At 38.5% G+C, this 13,303-nt stretch overlaps 1 protein-coding gene across 3 annotated transcripts in view; it reads right to left on the minus strand.

Moving 5' to 3' along the window:
• Nucleotides 1-13,303, minus strand: part of LOC150088410 (1-phosphatidylinositol 4,5-bisphosphate phosphodiesterase classes I and II-like) — a 1,046,313-nt gene that overhangs the window by 42,878 nt on the left and 990,132 nt on the right. For 2 of the 3 annotated variants that reach the window (XM_090369498.1, XM_090369497.1), the window contains exon 33: nt 10,491-10,577. In XM_090369498.1, the coding sequence (XP_090225624.1) occupies nt 10,491-10,577 (87 nt within the window). The remainder of the gene's footprint in view (nt 1-10,490; nt 10,578-13,303) is intronic. The other variant, XM_090369499.1, reaches the window with a different exon arrangement.

Here is a 13,303-nt window from a genome sequence, read left to right on the forward strand (position 1 = left end):
TGTGGTTTGTTTCTATAAAAGGTCATGAACTGTGGATCATTAAATATTGACCAATTAGGATGGGTCGACTGGCTTTGGATCTTAGTTGCGTAGTTTAGTAATAACATCTTTCTCCTGATATTTAGGGGAGTTTCATAGGCTTTGCACTGGAGATGTTCTGAACGCTCCTAGAGCTATTCTTAGGGCTGAGTGTTGAATAGGATTGAGGCGAGATAAAACACTCTCCTTTGCAGAATCAAAGACAGGTGCACAGCAGTCCAGGCGTGATCTGATTATGGATCTATATAAGTGAAGCAAGCTGTAACAATCTGCTTTCCAGGTTGTTGCTGATAAGATTCTGAGTATGTTCATCTTTTTTTGACAAGCAATCCGGAGATGTCCAATGTGCCTTTGATAGTTTATCTTGCTGTCAAAAATTAAGCCTAGTAGATGAATACTATTTACTATTGGAAGCTAAGTAGAGTTCAGGATCAGGATGCATTTTACAATGGTACAGAAGTGAATGGCAATAGATTTCTGACAGGACAGCCTGTAACCATTTTGTGTCATCCAAATCTGGATGCGATTTATTGATACTTGCAATTCTATTCTCTCAATGTAGTTCATGTTTTGAGAGTGACAGGAAATTGTAAGGTCACTGGTGTAAAGGTATGTCTCCACTATTTTTGGAATGAGTTCAGTTATGTGATTCATTCTAATTGTGAACATAGTGGCACTAAGAACAGACTCTTATGGCACTAAGAACAGACTCTTATGGCACTAAGAACAGACTCTTATGGGATTCCTTCTTCTTGGACAAAGTTTTTGGACAGAGTTCCCTATAACAAATTTGAAAGGCTCTTTGTTGTAAGAATTTTTGGATGAAATATGCAAATTGCCCCTCAGGCCAAGTGAATGTAGATCCTTCAAGATGCCAAAATGCCATGTGGTGTCAAAGGCCTTCTCAATGTCTAGACAGATCATGACAAGATGTTCCTTTTTGATGAAAGCATTTCTGATGTTTGTTTCGACTTTAATCATGAGCTCTAATGATTATTGATTTCTCTGGAATCCAAATTGGTTGTTGTTAATCAAGTTTTGAGACTCTAGATACCAAGTTAGACAACGATGGATCATTTTTTCGAGGGTTCTGCTCAGACAGCTGGTAAGAGAAACTGGTCTGTAGTTATGAGGAGCAGAATGGTCTTTACCAGGTTTTGGAATAGCCAGTATGAAGGAATGATGCCAGAACCTTGGGAATGTATGTTCAGTAAAGATTCTATTGAAAAAGATCAGTAGTGAAGACAGTGATTTTTGATCTAAATTTTGTAGCATTACATAAAATATCCCATCAGGGAGAACTGCACTGTTCCTTGAGTTGGTAAGAACCTGCTGCAATTATAACATGGTGAATTGCAGGGGTTCACATCTGGTGAGTATGGGCTTGGCACACCCAGGATCCTGAGCTGGATATCATCATTCTTCTCTTTCTTGGTGATTCCCTTCTACTTCTTTCTTTCTCTCTCTCTCTCGCTCTCTCTTTCTCAAGGTAACACAGAATTTTTTTTTTTTTTGGCTGGTGCAGCATAAGCCTCGGGTTTCCTTGCACTATATGGCTAATGCTAATAATAATAATAATAATAATATAATGCACAGCTGACAGTGAATTCAGTTTGGATTTCTTGGCTACATGTTTAATTTTTTTGAAATGATTGGTCATAAGTGGTAGAGGAGGACAACTGAGAAAATATGGTTGCTAGTGTATTTGTGATTTCTGTAGGAGTAGAGATTTCCTGTCCATTCCAATTAAGTAGCAGAGTAGATATTGGAGAAAGTTTACCATTTAACAGTTTTATTTTTCTCCAGATCAGTCTAATATCTGTAATTTTATTTACCGAAGAAGCAAATTTAACCCACGATTCCTTTTTCACTCTCCATCTGATCAAATGGGCTTTTGCTCTATGTCGCTTATAATTCATAAGATTAGAAGTTGTTGGATTTTTATGGAATAGATTCCATGCTTTGTTTTTATTTTTTTGCATTGTTGCACTCTTCATTCCACCAATAATTTAATTTTCGTCTTATCCTGACTTGATATTGAGGAATGGCAGCGGTTGCAGCTGCTAGTAGTAGTAGTAGTAGTAGTGGCATGTGATGCAAGAAAGCAAATGTATGAGCTTATGCAGCATCAGCCAACAAAAAAAGAAAAAAAAAAAAAAATCACACCATTCTCTCCAAATGCCTGTCCAGTTCCTCCTTAAATTTATTCAACCTATCAACTTCCACAACGACAGATGGAAGTTTGTTCCAGCAATTAACCACCCGCTGGCTAAAGGCAAATTTCCGCACATCTATTCTACATCTGTCTTTTCTTAATTTGAATTTATGCCCCCTTAGGTTCGTAATCTGAACAAGTGGAAGGATCCCATCAGAATTCAGTGTGCTCAACCCATTCAAGGCCTTATATACCTCAATCAGATCACCGTGCAGGTGCCTAGTCTCCAGCCACTGCAATTTGCAGAACTTAAGCCTCTCTTGGTAAGAGGATCCCTTCATTCCCCTCACAAATCTTGTTGCCCTTCTCTGTACACACTCAAGTAAATCTACATCCTTCCTAAAATGAGGCCTCCAGACCCGTACGCAGTACTCAAGGCGTGGCCTGACTATTGCCTTATACAGAGGGATAATCACCTCCTTTTCCCTGCTAGCAAAATTCCTATATATCATTGACAAAACCCCATGACCTGCCCTAGCAGCCTGTCTGCATTGCTCAGAAAACTTCATATCTGCCTGCACAATTACTCCCAGGTCTTTTTCATTTTCTACCACCTTAGTGTAGTACCACACAGTTGGTACGTTTCTCTGGGGTTACTTCTACCCACATGCAGTACTTTGCATTTGTCAAGGTTAAACTTCAGTTGCCACTTCTTAGCCCATCTGCCCAAATTATCGAGATGCTGTTGCAGTATCACACTGCCATTACTGTCATTAACAACCCTGCCAACCTTTGTATCATCTGCAAGCTTCGACATTAAGCCTGATATACCTTCATCAATATCATTGATAAATATACAAAACAACAGTGGACCTAACACCGAACCCTGTGGGACTCCACTAATAACATTAGTCCAAGAAGAGCAGCACCCATTAATTACCACCCTCTGTCTTCTCCACTTAACCATCCTTTTATCCATTGTAGCAACTTACCCTTAATACCATTCTGCTCCAATTTGTACAATAGTCTTCCACGCAACAGTGTCAAAAGCTTTCCTGAAATCCAAATATATGATATCAAAATAATTTTTTGCATCCAGTTCCTTTGTAATCACATCATAATATCCTATCAAATTTGTCAGACAAGACTTTCCCTTAACAAACCCATGCTGTGTCTGAATTATTGCTGCAGTCTTGTCTAGATGATCCTGCAATGCATCTTTACCAGCGACTCCATTATTTTACCCGGAACAGAAGTTAAACTAATTGGTCTGTAATTACTCGTGTCACCCTTCGATCCCCCTTTGTGAATTGGGGATACATTTGCACATCTCCAGTCCGTGGGAACCTCCCCTGAGTCCAAGGATGCTCTCATAATTATGGCTAAGGGTTTGCTTAGTTGCTTTGCCGCCTCCTTTAATATAACTGGATAGATCCCATCCACCCCAGGTGCTTTTCTTACGTTTAACTTCAACAATTTCTCTTCCACTTTGCTCTCAGTTATTACAAAATCATTAAGTATCTTGCTACAATTTGATAACCTTCTGCTATTTTCAAACCTTAATAATTCCTCACGTGTGAATGTAGATGCAAAATACTCATTCAGTTTGTTTGCTATCTGAGCACGATCATCAACAGTCGAACCATCGATGTCAAGTGGACCAATCAGATTCATCCCCTTCCTTTTAGAGTTTATATAAGTAAAGAAATCCTTGCTGTTTTTCTTAGCATCTTTTGCCAAGGATTTCTCGTAATCTGCCTTCAACTGCCGAACCTCCTTTGTCACCTGATTACAGATTAACTTATATCTGCCATAGGCTTCTGAGTCGATTTTTTGATTTGTAATGCGTTCAGTAACATGGTTGATGGAAGAGGACGATGATATGGACGTCGAATGTGGAAAGCTTGCTGTATTTTATCCAGTTAGTCATTGGAAATTTCCATTTTACTAGATTATCTGTTGTTAAATAACAGGAAGTTTGAATTTTACATATTATTGGATAGTAGGCACTGTTGTGAGGATTGTTAACAGTTACCCAATCAGTACTTGGGTAGAGTACTGCAGAACAAATGGAAAGGTCTATTGCAGAGGTTTTTCTGGTAGGAAAATGAATATAGGTAGGGAAGCCAGTATTTAATGTTAAATTCTGTCTGTCAATCATCATTTCAATAAGCTTTCCACACCTGTCTAAGCTGGAGGAACCCCATAATGAGTGGTGAGCATTTAATCACCTAGTAGACAGAAGGGAGGTGGTAGTTGCAGGACAAGAGCTTCAATTTCCTTAATAGTATATGTATGATTAGGTGGAAGATAAATTGAGACCAAAGTAACACTGATACCAATTGCTATACGTGTGGCAATCCATGAGCACTATTAGTGCCTGATCTGTCTTGTCTGAAGATAGTATAATTTTTGACTGCAGGGGAAGCTTGGGGTGTCAAGTTGGTTTCTTGTAGGCACATGGCAATAAGATTGAAGTAGTGAATTAGTTCATGAATATCACCAATGTTGCTGCAAAAACTCTGCAGTTCCATTGAATGAGACATTCTATTACTTGGTTTTGGATGTGGAAGATGTATCTATCTGCTTTTTATGAGCAGATTGTTTGTACCAGTCCGGTTTTGATTTTTATTTTCTAGGAAATGTGGGACGTCTTGAGTCATTGCTATCATCCATATCATCTTTTGCGTGTATTTCAAGCAGTTCTTCTTGGCCATTAATATCATCTATATCCACGTTGATTGCTTCGTCTCAACAGGATACGATTTTTTCAAACTTTCTACTTGACAATGTGGACTCTGGGATGGATTTGTGAGTGACATATTATTGCTTTGGTCTACTGTGTTAGGTTTAGATGGATGCTGGATCAAGAGGACTGATCGAGCTGAGTCTGAGACTGATATTTTTGGAGAGATGGATACTTCTCTCTGACATGCCACTGATTCGTGTTTGTGGATAGTAGAAGCATAAGTGCATTTTGGTAATCTTAAATTGACCTGTTTTCTCGCTTCTTGGTAAGATTGAGCATGCTCAATGCCAATGGGATTCTTCATCTTGCTCAGAATAATCAGCTCAGAGGGTGTAAATTCAAATTGAGGAAGGACGGATGTCGGATAGATGTGCGGAAATTTGCCTTTGGCCAGCGGGTGGTTGGTTGGTGGAACCGACTTCCATCACTTGTTGTTGAAGTTGATAACCTAAACAAATTTAAGGCTCAACTGGACAGGTATTTTGAGTGAACGGAGGGGTGAAATGGGAGTGGTGTGTTTTTTTTTTTTTTTTGGCTGATGCTGAATAAGCTTGCTTTCTTGCATCATATGCCTCTACTAATGCTAATGCTAAAGATACTTTATTTTCGATTTTATATTTTTATATATTTTTTTCCTAACTTCCAGGTTCACAATCTTTGGAGTAAGCTGGATGGTTGGCATTTCAATTAGGATATTGTAGTGTAGTTGCCTTGCATTCTACTTGCATGTGAGTTGTGCACCCACAGTTTGGACATGTAGCATCTCCACGGCATGCTGTTTGAGAATGGCGAAATTTTTGACATTTATAATATCTAAGTTGATTTGGGATATATGGCCTAATGCGGCAGTTCAAGTAACCTGCTTTGATAGAACTTGGTAGATTTGGTGTGCTGAAAGTTAAGATTATATTTCTTGTAGGAGTTAAGTTGCTGTCTTTTCTGATCACGATTCGTTTTGCATGTGAGATGTTTTTCTCTTTTAGCTCCTGAACGATTTCTTCCTCAGAAATGTTTAATAGATCCCATTCCATGATCATTTTCTTGGACGAATTCAGTGTGTTATGCGGGGTTACTTGAATCGGAATTCCACTTAAAGAAGTCAGCCATAATAACAATTCAGAATGTCTTGAGTGAGATTTCTCTCTTAGTAAATCTCCTGATTTACTAAGAGAGAAATTTTTGGTGAACCTGCTGCATTTTCTAAGCATCTCTGGATGACGAAAGGAGAGAGCTTGCTCACAGGTTGGGATGATAAAGAATGCACTATGAGGAACGTTGGAGATTCTTGCTTCCTTGTGTCTTTTTAAAGTCTCTTTGAAAGAGAGAAACCGTGGTCGGTGTCATTGTAATGTTGAGAGCTCTTTGGCTCTAAACGTGGAAATATATCAGTTTCCATTCCTGCTCCTTTTAGCCCAGAGGGATCGATTTTCCCCCAGGTTACTGGCCTCGCCATGTCGGGGCAGGAGCTGTGCCGCCAGGGACTAAGTGGTTATTGAAGTTAGTATTTGATATGCAGACTAGAAAAAAGAAAGGTGGATTCCCTTTCTGGATTCTAACTTTTGCCTTTGCAAGTACAGAACCACTTGAAGTAAATGAAAGAGAAGAAAATTACACAAGAAAAGAAATAAAACTATATCGTTTTCTAAGAGCACTCTATAAATCGCACAGAGAAAATCTCTTGGCACTCAGGGCCTTTTCAGATAAGTTTGTTCTACTGGTTTGATTATTCATGATGCATTCATTAGATAAAGTGAAAGTAGAGGGAGATATTTTTTTTTTAAATTTTTACTGACTAAATTGGCATATTAATTTATTTTCTAGAAGTAGCTTTATATTCCTAGTTATGATTCTTAGTTTATTTTGAACTTGGATAGAGATTTTGTGGGTTATTACTTAGTATCGGTAAAACTTGTACCGTTCGAAACTTGCTGCCATTGTGTAGTATCGATACAGAATAGCATTAAGTATATCTAGTACTTGATAGCATAAGGCATAACAGAAAACTAAATAGAATAATATATAGCACTGTAGTAGGAATCTGTTAGCTTAGTATTGCCAATTAATCAATTAAATTTATTTATAACTCCTTTTAATTTTTATTGTTAATTAAATTGTATTTAAATGGAAATCATGCCACAGACTAGAGCAGCAAAGCAACTTGTGCAAAGTAGCAAAAGTGCAGTGGTTCACAGAAGAACCATAGGGGACGATTCTCCAATGCATCGCAGTCTAAATGTGTGCAAAATGCGACATGTTTGCGGATCTCTCTCGAACAGGATATGATCTAGCCGTGGAGGATGTCTTTGTATGTGCTAGGTGCAGAGAATGTGAAGAAATTAGGCACCAACTCAGTGTTCTGATGGGTGTCTATGTAAGCCTGAAGAGGCAATTGATATCGGCCTGAAGTCAGCTTGTGTTTTCGCATAAGGTTTCTTCGGAACTGCCACGACTCTGTATGACAACCAGCTCGAAAGCACCTGTGCATATTTGAGTACTTTGTTGTAGAGATGAGTGAGCTCTCTGCTGATGAAATAAGAAGCAATTTTTAGACTAAAAAAAAGGAGGTGTTGTGTCAATTCCTGTGGACTTGTCAGGTAGTGAATTTATTTTTATTAGCTGTCCTTTGGAAATTTATGTATTACTATTAGGTGAAGAACATTAAGCACTTTGCTCCAAGGATATGCTTCGGACACAGTGATCTCCCTTAAAACACAGCACATGCTCACACCATTCCTGGACATCTAAAGACAGGAGTGCAAGTATTACTTGTGGACTACACACGTTTTTCCCTGGATAGTCGGCCAGTCATGAAATCGCCAATAGCTGATTATTTACTCTTCTGGAAATTCATCCTTGATTTGGAAAATTTGGCATATGAGTCTTGTGAAGGCAACTTCTTGCATGAGACATGGGCTGCCTGTTTTTCCCTAAAGGCCTTAGTCAGGAGGTCATTCTATCATGACTTTGAATGGGGACTAAGGATGCATCCTTTTACATTACAGACCTTGCAATGAATTCCATCCATCTCAAAAGCCAGTAGACAGCCTAATTGATGTTAAGCTCAGCCAGTATGTTCCATGGGTAAAGTTGGAAAAGGGAAGTAATTTTTTCAGTGTTCATGTATTTTGGATTGTATACTCTCCTGACATTGTTTGTAGTTTGTACTTGTGTACGTTCATTCTTAGGTGCCTACAAATGATATCATGGCAGCGATCGGATCATGATCAGAAGGGAGGAAGTTCTCAGTTATGGTCAGGATTTCCTTTACTAAACAGTTTGAGAAGATGTGCTGCAGGGTGGCATCGCCGTGTGAGGGAGGAACATGAATAAGACGAATGCTCATTTCATACATGTTCAATGACAGTGTATCTAGGAGCTTCTTTGTGGCTGGCAGAGGAGGGTTAAAGTCTACGAGGATGATGAGCTTTTGCCATCATCCTCGTAGATTGTGGATGACAGCCATGCTGTCAGATTGAAGACACAATCTTAAGAAACCAGTGGAGGGAAATAAATGGCATGCACAGAGATCGAGAAACTAGCAATTTGGTAGATTCCAAGAACTGCTTCTATGTTGCCTCCTTGATAAGTGGATGCCTTAATTGGAAGGGGGTGAACTCCTTTGACAGATTGCTACGCTGCCCCCTTGTCTCCCAATTCTGTTATCAGCCAGCATGTGATAGCCAAGATTTTAGGTGAAGGTAGCAATTTTCATTTCATCTCTGAGCCAGATTTCAGTCAGAATGACAAAGTTGTACTCTGTACAGGAAAGTAAGTCAAGTAGGCCATCTAGTTTGTTTTTGACACTCCTGATGTTTTGTAGGAAACATCGGATATTTACCTCCACAGAGGGTTGTAATATGATGAGATTACTCTCCGAACAGTATCTGCTTTTCATATAATGATCTGAAATCTTGTCCATGGACCGATGTCATGTTCGATGTGCCTTGTTGCTGGATATTCTAACTAAAATGCAACCAGTCTGATGTTTGCTTGTCATTTCTATGCTAGATATCAACGAATTGCACCCCCTCCCAGATATAATTTGGGAGACTCCACTAGAGAGGACAGGTAGCTATGCTGGCGTAGTTATGCATCGTTGTGGAATGGGGTTTGGGCTTGATGAGTTCTTAGCCTTTAGTCTCCCATAGTATGGCATCAACAACAGGGGCCTCTGGGCCAGTATCTGGCATTGAAGTATTGTTGGTAATTGGGCCCATCAATCTGAATCCTGAAGGAGGAATAAGGGCAATGCTTGGTATTGATTTTGAAAGGCTTTCTGGGTATGCCTACTTCCTTCAATAGTGCCGCTATTCGTTAAACTTTTGTCAATGGATCCAGCCTGCTAATGAAAATATTTGCATGAGTATTGCTGGTCGCATGGCAATTTTGTATTCTGAAGCTAGTATTAACTACTCTTGTGCCAATCAAGTATTAACTACTCTTGTTAATACTTAATTTAGTATTAACTTAGTTTAGTATTAAGTATTAACTACAAGAGTAGTTAATACTTAATAGTATTAACTACTCTTGTGCCAATCAAGGTGGTCTTGCTGTTTCTGGAATGCAGTTGCCGTGGGGATGCTTGCATCAGTGCAGGTCGAGGCATCTGGCATTGCTGTACTCCATTCGTGTCTGCAATCTCAGAGTCCTGTGTCGTAGATGGCAATAGGTGCATGGCACAATAAGCACTGTCTTTAGAGAGTGCAACTATTTCCATTTCAGGTAGTAGCAATGACTCAGGTGAGGGAGATGGGCATTCCTGTGGGATGGGATAGGGGAGCCTAGTGTTCACAGGCAAGAGATCTTGTAGTAGGCTCAAGGACTTTCACTGATAGTCTTCAAGTTGGCTCAGACGTTCCCTTAGTGAGCTATTTTCTGAATGCAGTTTTCTTAGAATTATATAATTAATATATATATATATTTTTTCTGAATATATATTTTCTAATATATATATATGTATAAGATACTAAAAGTCACTTCCAATTTCAAATATATATATATATATATATATGTGTGTGTGTAAATAAATTTTAACTAACTAAGTTGTAAACAAAATAATAAAGGAAAGAAGATGCAAAAAAGAGAATAAATATCAGTAAAGCAAACTGGTGGCTATAAAGCATTACCTACCCCATGTTGTGGGCATGCACGCACGCACGCACGCGCACACACACACACACACACACAGCTTTTCAGGGGTGGGGGAGAGGAAGACTTGGAAGTGAAATGACTAATAAAGTGTTTGCAAGGGTTGTTGTGCTTCACCTGACAGGTGTTCCTACACAATTATGCTGTGAAAACCATAAAATTTCACTTCATAAACTGGTCTAGTGAAACTGTGTCTATATTTAGGTAGAAGGTAGAAAAAGTTCCATCATTATTTTTACACAAAGATTCTTTTTGCACTATGCCTGTCAGCTGTAGTGCAACAACTGCTGGGTTAAGTGTTGCAAAAGTATATAAAATTCATATGAATAACCACTGATATAATAAGCAGCCTTTAAAAACTAATGCTTTAATTCATTCATAATTTTTAATTAATTATACCTTAACTCGCTCTGCATCCAGTGCACTTTTAATATCTGCATGCTCTCGAGACAGCTCTGCTATTCTTTTGTCTAGAAGACCACTAAACTGAAATTATATAATTTTATTCCACTGCCAAATATAATGTTATACTGAGAAATAAATAATAATTATCAAACTATATTTAGTTGCTTACTACAATAATATATTCATAAAAGTTAGGAATCCATTTCAACAACTGTTTACAAGTCTTAAACAATAAATATTTATGTTGGTTTACTTTATCATGTCTGTAGAGACAAGTGAACACATTTAACTTGTAAGAGAGCTTATATATGTAAGCTCTCTTACAAGTTAAAAATGAATTAAAGGCTAAATTAAAAGAATTAATAGTTAATAAGCACTAGTTGCTTCATAGTACTGATTTCATGTAAATATAGGATATTTCCAAACTCAATATAATTGAGTCTTATAACAATACTCTTTCATAAAAGATTAAATAGGATTCAATAAATATATATTTTTCTTGATATCTCAAATTTTTTGGCTGAATAACTTTTGGAAGCCAGTGTAACATTACAAATACTTTAAAAATCCCAAAAACTGTGAGCATAAAGTGATGTGTATGTGTGGCTAGCAGAATGCATACTGTGCATAAAAGGATGGTTTCTGTTCATATTCTGGATGGGCCACCTGGTGGTAAGTAGAGTTTATAGCTTCATTCTAACTTTTTTTGTGTGATAGCAAATATGGCAATGCCATAGTTAATAATGCTTAAAGCAATGCACTTTTTTGTGGTAGCTTATTGATTCAAAATGCTACCACAACAAGCAATTGAATTCATATGCTACTTCTGTGGTATCTGTGCTTTCAGAGCTTTTCATCATTTTAACAACTATCTCATGCTATTTTTTACTCTATTAAACCATTCATCCACCCTCAGAATCCTCCTCTTGCTATATTTTCTTAGGGTGGTATGTAAGTACCACCCTAAGTATGTAGGTATGTAAGTACCACCCTAAGGTGGTGGTACTTACATACTAAGAAAGGTACTAAGAAAATATAGCCAGCGGGTGGTACATGGTACTAAGAAAATATAGCCAGCGGGTGGTTGGTTGCTGGAATAGACTTCCATCCCTTGTCGTGGAAGTTGATAGCCTAAATAAGTTTAAGGCTCAGCTGGACAGGTATTTCGAACGAACAGAGGGGTGAAGTGGAAGTGGTTATTTATTTATTATTTTTTTTTATTTATTATTTTTTTTTTGGCTGATGCTGCATAAGCTTGCTTTCTTGCATCAAATGCCTCTACTAATGCTAATGCTAAGTATTCTGACTTCCTACATTATTCTGTGGTACTCTGTCTCCCTGAGCTGTCTTTCCAGTTGACAGAAAATAGGCAGCATATTATTGTATCATTGTTTGCCATTTTCTTGTGTGTTTTTTTTTTTAACAACAACACAAGAAAAGGGAAGGCAATGGAACGCAAGACAATAGAACTGAATTTTAGCTCCTCTCATTACATGACTGGAATTCCCTCAAGTTTCCTACAGTTCCGTTTCCTTTAGTTCTTGGAGATTTTTGTGCCTTTAGGATGGCACCTGGTTCATCCTTCCAGCAAGACAAGATTGCACTCACCTATGTAGACTTCTGGTTTTGATTCTGTCTTACCTGGATGTCAAGATAAGAATTGTTTTAATTTAACTTTGAATCTCATCCTGTCATAGTGAGTGACCAACTGCTGATTTACCCTTTTCAATGTAACCCCCCCCCCCCCCTAGTAGTATTGCTGTCTCAGAAAAATTACAGAAATGCTGAAAATCTGCAGTAACTATCATAATTTTACCAGGTAGAATGCCATGATTATTGAAATAGTTCTCCACCACAGAAAAATGACTTCCCCCTTATGGAAACTTCATCAGCATTTAAAAGTATAGCAGACAGAAATTTATCATTTTATATAAGGCATAAGAATATAAGCATTTCCAACCACTGAGTCATGTACTGCTAAAATCATCAGCAATACAGCTTTTATTAACAAATATAGGGCAATGCTCCATTAATACAACACTGTCCTATATTCCTACTTGGTATAATGTTCCTGAAAATGGGCATGCATCTACTTTCATAATCATGAGTGGGGGATGTCTTTATGTGTGTGTTGGTGCAAAGAGTGTGAGGAAATTAGGCGCAAACTCAGCATTTTGATGGGCATTTATGAGAGCTTGAAGAATACAGTGGATGCCCATGAAGGAATTAAAATGAGACCATCAAGCTATCAGATGCCCACCTCAACACCAAAACTTACACTTATGCATTAAAAAGTAAAAAAAAAAATAAAGTGCAGCCATTATCAATCCACTGCAGGATGGAAGCCTCCTCAACAATTCATGCTGAGGGAAATGGACCATTAACTGCCACGCTGGTCCAGTGCGGGTTGGCAGATCGACCGTATTCAGCAGTCAGGGGCTTGAACCCCGGTCTACTCAAAGAGCGTGTGCTACTCCACTCCCGCTCCTGACAACTCGGCTACGGAGGCCGTTTTTATGCGTTAAACACAGCTGCAATCCTCAAGGCAGAATGTGCTGGTCCCACAGGAGGTAGTTATTGTTGGGGACTCTACTGGTAGGGAAACAGGAAATATATTGTGCAAAAAAGATAGGTGGAATAGGACCAGGATAGGTCTGCCAGGGGAAAAATAGATAATGCTGTAGAGTAGATATCATCTTTTAAGGGTACAAAAAAGGAAGTACACTTGGGCACTAATGATGATATCTACGAGGATATCCGGGGGCTCACATCTGGTGAGTATGGGCTTGGCACACCCAGGGTCCTGA

This window comes from Mastigoproctus giganteus, chromosome 3, assembly GCF_048544385.1.
Source record: "Mastigoproctus giganteus isolate SK-2022 chromosome 3, ASM4854438v1, whole genome shotgun sequence".
NCBI classification, from domain to species: Eukaryota; Metazoa; Arthropoda; class Arachnida; order Uropygi; family Thelyphonidae; genus Mastigoproctus; species Mastigoproctus giganteus.